This window comes from Equus quagga, chromosome 1 (assembly GCF_021613505.1).
Source record: "Equus quagga isolate Etosha38 chromosome 1, UCLA_HA_Equagga_1.0, whole genome shotgun sequence".
In the NCBI taxonomy this organism is placed as follows: domain Eukaryota; kingdom Metazoa; phylum Chordata; class Mammalia; order Perissodactyla; family Equidae; genus Equus; species Equus quagga.
This window is the reverse complement of record NC_060267.1, coordinates 74872569-74886230: the sequence shown is the minus strand read 5'-3', so window position 1 is coordinate 74886230 and position 13662 is coordinate 74872569. Positions and strand designations below refer to the sequence as shown.

The 13662-nt window shown below is 37.7% G+C and overlaps 1 protein-coding gene across 11 annotated transcripts in view; it reads left to right on the top strand.

Annotated features, from left to right (window-relative positions):
* The window catches only part of PTBP3 (polypyrimidine tract binding protein 3), a 101934-nt gene that overhangs the window by 65260 nt on the left and 23012 nt on the right, over positions 1 to 13662 (top strand). For all 11 annotated transcript variants that reach the window (XM_046657652.1, XM_046657633.1, XM_046657632.1 and 8 more), the window contains 3 exons: positions 1941 to 2105; positions 8076 to 8186; positions 9517 to 9691. In XM_046657652.1, coding sequence (XP_046513608.1) covers positions 1941 to 2105; positions 8076 to 8186; positions 9517 to 9691 — 451 coding nt within the window. The remainder of the gene's footprint in view (positions 1 to 1940; positions 2106 to 8075; positions 8187 to 9516; positions 9692 to 13662) is intronic.

Below are 13662 nucleotides of genomic sequence, written 5' to 3'. Positions count from 1 at the left end.
GAAATTAACATTGATACATTACTTCCTTCCGGTGCTCAGACCGCATTCAAGTTTTTCCAATTGTCCCAATAATGTTTGTTAGAGCAAAACAAGCATTATTCAGAATCACATGTTCTCTTTGAAAGTCCCGGCTTCCTAGTCTCCTTTAGTCTGAAACAGTTCTTTGACTTTCATGACCTTGACACTTCTGAAAATTAAAGGCAGTAAATCTTCTAGGATGTCCCTCGATTTGAGTTGGTCTGATGTTTCCTTGTTATTACATTCAGTGTATGTAGCTTTGACGGGAACATCACAGAAGTAACGTTCTTTTTTTCCCTCATTGCATCATATCAGGTGGTACGTAATTTCAGTATGTTGCTTTACTGGTCATGTGCTCCTCAATCACTTGATTTGGCTGGTGTTTGCCTGGCTTCTCCACTGTCAAGTTAGGACTTACAAAGGGGGAAATAAGAGTATTTTGGGGGAAGGTACTTTAAGGCAATGCAAGTATACTGTTCCTTATCAGCTGTCTGTTTATATCAGTATGGACTTAAGGTTTTTTCTGTATTATTTGATGAGTTATTATTGGTTATCATTATTTTGATTCTCAAATTGTCCTATATTTGGCCGACGGAGCCCCCTCAACCTGTCTTCTTTGTTCTTTTGGCATGTTCCTGTCATTCTTTGAACACTTCTTTGAAGTCTGGTAAAAACAACGACAATAACAACAAAAAAGATATACACTCATCTTGTGCTTTTCTTGCTGCAGCTCTGGAACTAGACATTTTTTAGGGCACCCTGGTTGCTTTTAGTGGAATATGATATTTAGAAACTTGTCAGCCTTCCGCTGTTTGGGCTCTAATGTTCCATGCGAACCTACCCCTCTGTTGAATTACCTTCTTACCTCATTCAGGCCCTCAGGGATGACCTCTTCACCCTGCTCAGACTGTCTTTACCACATTGGCTACCTACACCATGTGGACCCCTTCCTGCTGGTCCTTGGGCTCTGACGCTCCTGGCCAGGCTTCTTTCCTCTGGATGCCTTTCTTACCCTTCTCATGCTTCTCAGATTCTGATATCCAGCAGTGAGCCAGCCCCACACGTGGGTAGATACCTTCCTTACCTTGTTTGGACTCCAGTTCTGCTAGCCAGACAGCCCTACCACATGGATGCTTTCCTTACATTCCTCGGGCTCTCATGCTCCATGCCAGGATGTCCTTCTCACCTGGACTCTGAACCACCGCAGCTCCTCTTCTCCATATTTACACCTCTCATATGCCACCCAAAGGCTTTAGAATGCAATTGTTTAGGGAGGGAAAAAGAAAAGAGACTTGATTGGTTTTTAAGTGGTCTTTAATGTTACTTTCACATTGTCTTTTTTCCTATTGTCGTTTAAAAATTAGGAAATAGGGGCTGGCTTGGCCCAGTGGTTAAGTTCATGTATTCTGCTTTGGCGGCCCGGGTTTTGCTGGTTCAGATCTGGGGCGCAGACATGGCACCGCTCATCAGGCCATGCTGAGGTGGCCTCCTACATAGCACAACTGGAGGCGCTCACAACTAGAATATACAACTATGTACTGGGGGACTTTCAGGAGGAGGAGAAGTAGAAGGAAAAAAAAGAAGATTGGCAACAGATGTTAGCTCAGATGCCAATCTTTAGGAAAAAAAATTAGGAAATTAAAACCATATCCAAATTTTCCATCTTTTTTGTCATGTGTTTTTTTCATTTCTTAAAGTAAATTTAAGCACTTTTCTTAAATTATTTGATTTAAACATTGTGATAAGAAAGCAAATCTTTTGACTGAGCTGATTATAAATGGAGGATATGTGCATCCGGAAGAGAGTAGATATGTGTATTTTTATTTAACTATATTACTTATTACTTTACATCAGCTAATATTGAGGATTCTTATATAATGCTTCTTTTTAACCAAAAGTACTCATCTTGGATTGTTATATAGAGAGTCCAAGCTGCGCTGCAGGCTGTCAGTGCTGTCCAGTCGGGAAGTCTGGCCCTTCCTGGAGCTCCTACCAATGAAGGCACAGTCCTGCCTGGGCAGAGCCCTGTGCTCCGAATCATTATTGAAAACCTCTTTTACCCTGTCACTCTGGAAGTTCTCCATCAGGTAAGGAGGAGCGCTCGTGACAGCAGTCAAATGGAACCTTTGTAACTTTGGATGTTTCATATCTGTAGTTTTTTAGGTTGTTGATTTTGGTTGATACATTTGTTTAAATAATGAAAAAATCTTCAACATCCTGTTTTATGCAAGAAATAGTATCAGCGATAATTTTTTGACAGCCTCTTTTTTCTGACTTAAAATCCCTGATTTAAAAAGGAGTGTGAGAAATTCTCTATATATTTTTTATACCTAAGCATGAAAGTGAACAAAGCATAGAATCCTGTAAAAAGCACTGGTAGTAGTTCTTCCTGATAAAGTACCATCAGTGTAGAGAACAACTAATTTAAAAACTGATGAGAACTCAAGCCTCCTAATGTGAAGTCCAGTGTTTTGTTTTGTATGCTTGTTATATTTTTAACTAATACTTCATGTATACATACTCTCAAAATGGAACATGCAGTTATTTGCTACTGTTTACATAAACATTTGACGTCCAGCCCAAAAGCTTCATTTAGTTTTTGTCCCCTTTAACTACTTATTGATTCCATTTCGCTATACTTGTCGTCTCATATGTTAAAATATTAAAACACTAAAACATATTATATGGTTATTTTCATATTTATATATCAATGTACTTTGAACAGCATGATGCCATGCCAGTCCAGAATCATTTAACTGTTTTCCAAACCTTTGGATTTTTACTACTAAGTGAAGAGTCATAGGAGTGTGTGTGTGCATGTGTATTTAAGAACTGAAATGCATCTTACCCTATTACCACATTTTACACATAAGGAAAATGAGACCCTTAGAAGTAAAGTTAATTTGCCATAGTCATTGTACCAATTGGCAGTAGAGCCCAGATACATTTCCCAGTACAGTTTCTGTGCCATGCCTGTAAATTTCAAAATATAAAATTTATTAAAGCCTTCTGTGGGGGCCGGCCCCGTGGCACAGCAGTTAAGTTTGCACGTTCCGTTTCTGTGGCCTAGGGTTTGCTGGTTCAGATCCTGGGTGTGCACCTATGCACTGCTCGTTGAGCCATGCTGTGGCAGACATCCCACATATGAAGTAGAGGAAGATGGGCACAGATGTTAGCTCAGGGCCAGTCTTCCTCAGCAAAAAGAGGAGGATTGGTGGCAGATGTTAGCTCAGGGCTAATCTTCCTCAAAAAATAAATAAATGAAAATGTTTAAAAAAAAACCTACTGTGTTCCCTATGATGGTTTCCTGAGTACCATTTTCTGAATATGTGCATTTGTGAAGCATATGCTAGGGAGGGCTTTAACAGTGGTATCCATAGCCACCTTTTGTTCCCTAAAAGGGTTCAGCAGTTACTTAAGTGATTGGCTTTGTTCTTGGTGGATTTTCTTCTTTTCTGTTTGTCCCACAAAGTGACATTGAACACTCTGTGATCCGTCAGCAGTGTGTGTTTGGCTTTGCTACTGTAACACTGTACTACTGTTGACTTATACTGATTTACAAAAGATGTTCTTGCACCTGTGGCTCACCGCCTTCAGTCAGCAGTGAGCTTAGCCAGGGTCATATGGTCCTGTCCTGTCATTCCATTTATCATCTCCCTGAGAGCAGTAAGAAACCTAGTTTTTTTCCCAAAAGATCATAAGGTCCTTGAGGTGAAGAGCAGTAATTCTGAGAGTCCTCCACAGTGACCACGGGGATAGGACTCCCAGCCTTTCAGGTGTAACACTCCCTTGTTTAATCCTCCTTCCCATTTCTGTTGGAGTAAAACCAGACTCCTTACCAAGGCCCTTAAGGTCCCCACACGCAGACCTCTCTCCATCTCTAACCTCATTTCCTAATGCTCTTCTGCTCATTTAGCACTCTGGCTGTTCTGGCACTTTGACCCCGCATCCTTCCCTGAGCTCGTTCCTGTCTTAGTCCATTTTTGTTTTCTGTTTCTTAGGCCTAGAACGTTCTTCACTGAGAGAGTCACTTAGCTGAATCTGCATCATTCAGTTTTCAGCTCAAATTCCCCTCCTTAGAGAGTCTTTCTCTAATTACATTAACTAAGCCCTCTCCCCCCGGCACTCTATCCCATTAGCCAACTAAAGTGTAGTATAGCATAATGATTAAGGATACAGGGTTTGAGCGGGTTTGAATCCTGCCTTTACCACTTAATGCCTCTATAGCTTTGGGCAGTAACTTACCCCTTCTCCATCTTTGTCTTATTTGTATAACGGGGATGAAGATGGTGTCTGTTTTGTACTTTCATTGTGAGGATTACACAAATTAATGCATTTAAAGCACTTAGAGCAGTGCCTGGGACATATTAAGTATTCAAGAAATGTTAACTGTAATTATCAAATGCTAGTAAATTGCATTGTAAGAAATTGATTCTTGCCCTTGTAGTTTTGTGAGTAAGATATAATTTCTGGAAGTGTGGAGTAGGTTACACCTGTTATAATTAATTAGCGGATTATTTTATATTCTTTGCTGAAGAGTTGGCATTAGCTAAACTGGTTTCTAACGTCTGTAGAAGCTAGTATTTTTCCTTTAGCTCATGGAAGGCGGATTGAGGGTGACTGAGAAGTGGTGCTATTTCAGATGAGGCAAGTTAGGGGAGGTGTTTCCAATATGATGACATTTGAATAGAAACTTGAAGGATATGAGGTTGTAAGTTACCTGTATATGTGGTAGAATAGTGACCCATTCAGAAAGAACAGCAAGTGCAAAGTCCCTGAAATGGAAGCATACTTAATGTGTTCAAGTGTCAGAGATAAGCTATGTCATTGGAGTGTGAAAAGTAGGGAAGCCATAAATGCTAGGGTCAGAGAAGGGGTTAGGAGCCAGCTGATGCAGAACCTTTATAATCTTTACACTGAGTAAGATGGGAAGCCGTTGGAGGATTTTGAGTAGAAGAGTGAGATGAGAGATTTATGTTTTAACATAATCACTCTTGTTAAGAATAAACATTAACTTGTTAAGTTGGCATAAGTGGAGGTTCTTGTCATAATCTAGATGAGAGATGGTGGTGACCCAGGTGAGAACATGGGCATGGGACGTGGTGATTATGCATGTATTTGAAAGGATTTGCTGATGGGTTGAATAGATGTGGGTTATGAAGAGAAAGAGTAATCAAGAATGCCTTTCAGATTTTGGATGCGAGCCTCTGGTAAAATAGAGTTCTTATTCTAAGTTAGTAAAGACTAGGGAGAGAAAAAGATTTGGGGCAGGGATGGGAGGTATAGCAGGAATCAAGAGTGTGTTTTGGACATGTTAAGTTTGAGATATCTATTAGACATTCAGGTGGGAGATGTTGAATAGACAATTGGGAAATCTGGATTGGGCATAAGGAATTCAGGGCTGAAGGTTTGGTGATCATCAGCATATGGGTGGTAATTAATGCCATTGGATTGGATGGCCTCACCTAGGGAGTGTTTGTAGATAAAGGGATGTACATTACATCCCCATGACTTACTTTTTTTTATAACTGGAAATTTGTACCTCTTAATCCCCTTTACCTGTTTTGCCTATCTTCCCATCTCCCTCCCCTCTGCTGATCACCAGTTTGTTTTTTGTATCTATGAGTTTGTTTCTGTTTTATCTTTGTTTGTTTTGTTTTTTAGATTTCACACCGAAGTGAAGTCATACAGTTTTTGCCTTTCTCTTACTTATTTCATTTAGCGTAATCCCCTCTCGGTCCATCCATGTTGTCCCAAATGGCAAGATTTCATTGTTTTTTATGGCTGAGTGGTATTGTCGTGTGTGTGTGTGTGTGTGTGCGTGTGTGTACACCACCTCTTTTTTATCCAGTCATCTATTGATAGACACTTAGATTGCTTCTATATCTTGGCTATTGTAAATAATGCTGCCATGAACGTAAGGGTGCATGTATCTCTTCCAGTTAATGTTTTAGTTTTCTTCAGATAAATATCTGGAAGTGGAATTGCTGGATCATATAGTAGTTCTATTTTTTAATTTTTTGAGGAAGCTGCATACTGTTTTCCATAATGGCTGCACCAATTTACGTTCCCAGCAACAGTGTACAAGGTTTCCCTTTTCTCCACATCCTCGCCAACACTTATTTTTTGTCTTTTTGGTAATAGCCACTCTGACAGGTGTGAGGTGGTATCTCATTGTGGTTGTGATTTGCATTTCCCTGTTGGTTAGTGATGTTGAGCATCTTTTCATGTGTCTGTTGGCTATCTGTATGTTTTGATCATTCTTTTTTGATAATTAGAAAGCAGGACCATTTGCCTATTAAGGACACTCATACATAGTATTTGATAACAGCCTTTTTTTTTTTTATGGTTTTTTACTGAGGAAGATTGGCCCTGAGCCAGTCTTCCTCTTTTTTCTTTTTCTTCATTTTTTCTACCCAAAGCCCCAGTACGTAGTTGCACATCCTAGTTGTAAGTCATTCTAGTTCTTCTATGTGGGATGCCACCATGGCACAGCTTGATTAGCGGTGTGTAGGTCCCTGCCCAGGATCCAAACTGGCAAACCGCAGGCTGCCAAAGTGGAGCGCACAAACTTAACCACTTGGCCGTGGGCCAGCCCTGATATCAGCCACTTTTTACCAGCATAGGGAGTACTTATATCTTTTATTCTTAGGAGCAGAAGGTCAAGTTTCTGGCTTATTAAGATCCAAAATTAAAATGGGATGTTAGAGGAAAACAAAATGCATTGTAGTAAACGTGGCCGTGAACCTTTGTGGTGGTAAAGTAGAATAAGTATTGTAAGAGCGCTGGTAGACAGGGATCTGTCAGGAAACCTTCCCCGCCCTCTCTTAATTCCTCTTCTCCAAAGAGCCTTTCTTTCTTTCTTTTTTTTTTTTTTTTTTAAGATTGGCACCTGAGCTAACAACTGTTGCCAATCTTTTTCGTTCTCCCCTGCTTTTCCTCCCCAAATCCCCCCAGTACATGGTTGTATGTTTTATTTATGAGTCCTTCTAGCTGTGACATGTGCCACCTCACTGTGGCCTGATGAGTGGTGCCATGTCTGTGCCCAAGATCCGAACCGGCAAAACCCTGGGCCGCCAAAGCGGAGCGCACGAACTTAACCACTCAGCCACAGGACTGGCCCCCAGAGAGGCCTTTCTTCACCACTCTTGTACCTTCCCAACTTGCATTGCGGTTCACTCTCATCCTTTTCCTTTATTTTTATTTATAGCACTTTTTTATGACCAAACATTTGTTATTTATTTGCTTGTTTATCATCTTCATAAGAGCAGAGACTTAGGCTAATCTCTGTTTTGTTCACTGCTTATTTCCCAGTGCCTAGAACCATGCTCTGTGCGTATTTGATGAATTACTACAGCAGCCTCTAATTTTGTGGTTTCTCTGTCTATAAAATCTCAAAAAAGTAGGAAGGCCAGCCCCATTGTCAAGTGGTTAAGTTCAAGCACTCCACTTCAGTGGCCCAGGGTTTTGCCGGTTTGGATCCTGGGCACAGTCATGGCACCACTCATGAAGCCATGCTGAGACCGCGTCCCACATAGTAGGACTAGAAGGACCCACAACTAGAACATGTAACTATGTGCTGGGGGGCTTTGGGGAGAAGAAGAAGAAGAAGAAGAAGAAATAGAAGACTGGTGACAGATGGTAGCTCAGGTGCCAATCTTTAAAAAAAAAAATGCTTATAAAAAGTAAATGCTGATTCTCAAGGTGAAGTGGTTGATCCGTGTGAGTGTTCTACGTCCATCTGTATGCTTTGTAAGACCATTATCTTACAGCATTAATTCTTGCTGTAGCCTCCTGTTAGCATTTTGCCGTTTATGACATGCTATAAAATAGGTTAAATATGAGTGTTTGTTGTGTGTCAGGCGCAGTTTTAAGTCACACATGGATGTTGAAACATTAACATCTTAGGCTTGATTTATGTCATTTTGGTACCAATAGTTTTAATAGAGGAAATTATTTTCATTTAAAAATGGGGTTCATGAATCAAATTGTATTTACAAAGGAACACTAACTTGATTTTTTTTCTTAGATTTGACCTAATGTGAACTTTTTTCCAGATATTTTCTAAATTTGGCACAGTCTTGAAGATTATCACCTTTACAAAGAATAATCAGTTTCAAGCCTTGCTTCAGTATGCTGACCCACTGAATGCGCATTATGCCAAAATGGTAATTATAGTGAGCTAAAAATTACTTCTTTCTCCGTATGAAATGGTTTCAAATCACCTATCGTTTCTCAAATCTCTGGGACTCATTTCTGTTTGTCATATTTAAAGTCTAGAGTTGAGCACAGTACTCCTGACATAATCTGACTAATAAAATAGAATTATTTTGCCCTTGTGCCTTCATTTACTTCTATTAAATCAGCTAAAGATTAATTGATTTCACTATTTTTGCACCCATATTCGGTGTTGAATCTTGTTGAGCTCTGAATTGGTGAAGACATTAAATCTTAGGAAATAAGCTGCTGGCAATTCAGTGTCCTTTTTTTTTTTAGTACATGAGTTGCTTGACTTTTGACAGGATTTTAGAACTTCACCTTCAATTTGGTTATATTTGACCCATCTCCTGTTGAGATCTCTCCCTAACCCTAATTCTGTCTTGCATCGGTATCTGATGTATTTCTAATTTCTTTTCAAAGATAGGGACTAAGGTTTATATTACTTTTGTGTGCCATACAGTGTCTGGCTCTTGATTAGGAAGATAGCCTTTATATTTATTGTACCTTCTTCTTGTGCGTATGATTTTGTACCTTTATGATGGCATACTTGTCGATAACTATTACTATAAGTCAGGGGTTTTTGTGTATTTTTTGGTTGTATTTTTATGTGTTTTAGCTTCTGGTATCTATTTTTATAAATTTGAGCATTCGTTGAAGCCATAAGTGGCTACAAATATCCTTTTGTTAAATTGGTATTATTGTGAAGGGAGGGGTTATTGATCTTTAGTCTTGTATCAGAACTGACTCCAAATTTTCCTTGGCCTATTATTCAGATATTCAATATTCAAAATAAATTTACAAGAGAAAAAATAAGTAGCCTATAATATTTCATCTATTGTGGTTCTGACAAATACCGTTTATAAAGGCTTTATCTTAACCTATATAAACCAGACTAAAAAGAATTAAGATGAAATGTAAAATTAAAATATCTTTAAATATTTGCTATGGACAAAATAACCATAATAACAGCTAGTACAGTGTACGGTAATGTATAATAGTCTTCCATGCTTTTGCATTTCTCCTCTTTCATTTGATTTTACTACTAACAAGATAGAGATTATCCTTATTTTACAGGTGAAAAAACTGAGTTAGAGATTCTCTTTTTCTCTCTTAGGCTCACACAGTTAGTGACAGAGGTGGAAGATAAACAGATCTTTGGCTTTTAGTCCAGTGCTCTCTGCTTTACACCTGATTGCTACTCTGTGTCAAAGTAGAGGCTACGTGATTTATCATTGTTGTTGTCTTGCAAAACATGAGTTCCTTTCTTACATGCTTTAGGCTCTGGATGGCCAGAATATCTATAATGCATGCTGCACTCTGCGTATTGACTTCTCCAAGCTCACCAGCCTTAATGTGAAATATAATAATGACAAAAGCAGAGACTTCACCCGCTTAGACCTTCCTACTGGTGATGGCCAGCCATCCCTTGAGCCGCCTATGGCTGCTGCTTTTGGTGAGTAGTTCTGTTTTGGGTCACGAAGCAAGTTTTCTGAAGTTGCAAGTTTCAGTTATTAATCCATATATGTCAGTTAGCCTTTTTCTTGGATTCTGTCAGGATTTCTAAAGGAAAGCAAGAGTCTCAATGTTAGTAGATTCTATTAGTTGGCAAAACAAGTGAATTTCTGAAATTGAGTCGCAAATTTATTTTCTAATATTAATATTACTCGTTCTTTATAAGCTGTACAACCATTTGCTTCAAGTTAATAGTGTTACGTATTAACGTTTGTTTAAATATGTTGGTTTATAGTCAACAGAATATTGGCATAAGTGCTCTTGGGAGAAATAATTTTCCCTTTTTAAGTAGTAATATTTTAAAACAAGGGCCTAAATTAGTGGTATGTTCTTCCTTTATTCAAAGAAGAAGATATATTTTATTTTGCTTTGTTTTTTAAACATCAGAGCTTCCATCTTTACCATAAGCTTATGTGAAGTTGCATTTTTGCATTAATAAAAATACAGCCTTCTGAATTGTCTCTGTAAACGTCACATTGAAGAGCTTCCTTTTTTATTTAAAATTAGTTCTCAATATATTTATACTTTAAAAGTGAACCTTTCTGTAAAGGAAGAAGCAGTGGAGGACCCAGTTGGTGTATCATTAGGTTAACATATGTACTTTGTGGTTCTGCAGTTCTCAAAAGTGTGGTTTATTATTTAAAGTATTGAAGTTTTATTTCCCTTTGTGATTGTTTTCCTTTCCCAAATGACAGCATAAAATATTGCTAATTGAGACCCTAAGTGGTATTTAGTCCATTTTCATTGAGAAAAAAGAATTTTTGGCCAAATGGTTGTCCAAAATTTCTTAGGAAACAGTTTGTAACTTTAAGATAAAAGCTTTTTGTTGTCTGTAACTGAAAAAGTCAAGTGAATTGTTCAGTTCATGTTCCTAAAATTTTTAAAGTTTCTGTTTTGGTCTGACCAAATTTTTGTGTTTTATATTTGTTGCCAGTCTCTACTTATATGTCTGATTTGGCAGACCCAAAAGTCTTTGAAATTACCATTTCAATAACAGTGATGGAAATTAAGGCTCTCAAGTTTGCTAAAACTTGGCTATCAAATGCAGAACTGCACTTATCCCAGTAATTGAATATAGACTACTGGTATAATTCATCTTCTGCATTGTGGGAGGAGAACATTTTAAAAATATGATTAAGAATTTGGGTTTCTGAATATGAAATAGAATATTAACATCCTTTTTCAGTGTATTAGTAAATCCTTAGTCATTGCAAAGTAATGTCTACATCCTAAGATAAGTGATTCATCAAACAAAGAATAATACTTTTTTATATATCCTGTGAAAGTTTACTCTGCCTCTCACTAGTGTTTGACAGAGTTCACTATTCCCTCCTTTTTTCTCTTGGCTTCTGAAACACCACAGTTTCCTGCCTTTTTTCTTACCTTTCTGGCTGTACAAGTTGCCTTTTAAAGTTCTTAGGGATAAGTTGTAAACACTCAGTCCCTGATTTTAGTGATATATATTATACTTATAGAAAAGTTTATAGAATATGTAAATACATTTTTTAATACCCTTGTGATTACCCCCCAGGTTGAGAAATAAAATATATACACATACTGAAGAAACACTCTTTGTAACCCTCTCATTGATTGTGTTCCTACTCTCCCAGCCCCAAGATAACTATAGTCTCAAATTTGATCATAATCGTTCTTTTATTTTTCTGCGTCTTGCTTGTTTTTTTAACCACTCATTATGCAGCCCTAAGTGCTAATTTAAAATCTTTTCCTCTTATATTTAGAACTTTATGTAAATGGAATCGTGCTGTTTATTTTGTGTGTGTGTGTGACTTGTGATTCATCCACATCCATATATGTAGCTATCGCTTATTCTCAGTACTGTGAGATACAGATTCTTGTATAATACACCACAGTTTGTTTATGCATTCTCCTGTTGATAGACATTTGGGTTATTTTAGTTTGTGGCTGTTTGAACAATGCTGCTATGAAATTTTCCTGATGTACTGATGAGTTGAACTTATTTGTGTATTGGTCATTCTCCCTTATGAATTTTCTCTTCCACTCTTTTCCCTATTTTTGTGTTTGGTTTCTTGTTTTTTCTTGTTTATTTGTAGGAATTCTTTATATATCCCAGACACTAGTCCTTTCTTGGTTATGTGTGTTGCAAATAGTTTCTCCCATTTTTGGCTTATTGGTTCATTCTCTTTGTGGTATTTTTATGTAGTCAAATTTCTTTGTCATTTCCTTTATATTTTGTGTTTTGTTATAAGAAATCTTATTACCCTGACATTATAAAGATATATACTTATATTCTAAAGTTCATGGTATTTTAGTAAATTTTTGTTGAAACAATTTAAGTTACAAGAGTAGTACAAAGAATTTCCTTGTATCCTTCATTCATATTCCCCAGTTGTTAATATCATGTCCCATTTGCTTTATCATCTCCTGATTTTGTGTGTGTGTGCGTTGGAGGGGGGTTTGGTAGGTAGGTTTTTCCCCCCTGAATCATTGAAGAGTAAGTTGCAGGTATGATGCCCCTTTACTTCTAAATACTCATCATGTATTTTCTAAGAACAAGGCCATTCTTATGTAAATACAGTTCAGTTATCAAAATCAGGAAATTAACATGTATACAATACTGTTATCTACGCCATAGACCTTTTTAAGATTTTGCCAGTTGCAAAATCGTATTCTGTATACAGGAATTTTTTCTGGTAAAGATCCAAACCAGTATCAGGCTAATTTATTTGTCATGTCTCCCATTTTTCCCCTCCCCGAAGCCCCAGTACCTAGTTGTATATCCCAGTTGTGGGTTCTTCTAGTTCCTCTGTGTGGGATGCCACCACAGCATGGCTTGATGAGCGGTACTAGGTCCATGCCCAGGATCCAAGCCAGTGAACCCCGGGCTGCTGAAGTGGGCCGTGTGAACTAAACCACTCGGCCACAGGGCTGGCCCCTGTCATGTCTCTTTAGAATCCTTTAATTTGGAACATTTCCTCATTCTTTGTGTTTCATGACCTTTGCATTTTTTAAGAGTTCAGGTTGGATATTTTATAGAATGTCTCTCAGTATGAGTGTCTAATTTTTTTCCTGAAATTATGTGTCTTTCTTAGTTCATTACATCAGGAGGCCCATGATGCCAGTTTATCCTATTCCTGGTGGTATTAACTTTGATCAGTTATTAAAGTGGCTTGTACCAAGTTTCTTCCCAGGAAAGTTACGGTTTTCTTTTTGTAATTATTTGTAGGGAAACGACATTGAGACTATATGAATATACTGTTCCTTATCACTTTTCATCCTTTAGTTTTAGCATCCATGTCCGAAATTGTTAACTGATGGTTGCCGTATTGGTGATTTGCTAATACCATCATGCTTTCTACATTTATTAGCTGGGATTTTATTATGCAGGACTTCTTTCTTACCACCACTTCCTTCCTTCCTTCATTTATTTTGCATAAATTTGGCATATAACATGGGGTGAATTTAAGGTGTACAATGTGTTACCTTTATACATTAATATAGTGTAATATACTTGCTGATTAAGTGATATTTATCACATAATTGTAGTAGTGTATTACTGTCTATATTATACTGTGCATTACATCTCTATGGCTTATTTGCTACTCGTTATATTTATTTATATTTTCGTGTCAGTATGCACTTGTAGATTCTTATTCTATGGGTTATAATTTTGTACTATCATTTTTCATTTTATGTTCAAACTATCCCAAATTTGGCCAGTAGGAGCTCTTTCACTTTGGCCTATGTGGCCTTTTGCCATGTCTCCATCATTGTTTGAGCACTCCCTTCTTTCTGGCAGAAGATAATTTCAGATTTTTACCTTCCCTGCCTTAACACTGCAATCAGCCATTTCTCCAATGAATCCTGGTTCCTTTTAGTGGGAAATGACGTTTGGAAATCAATGTCTAGGCGTTAGATGTGCTCATTGCTAAT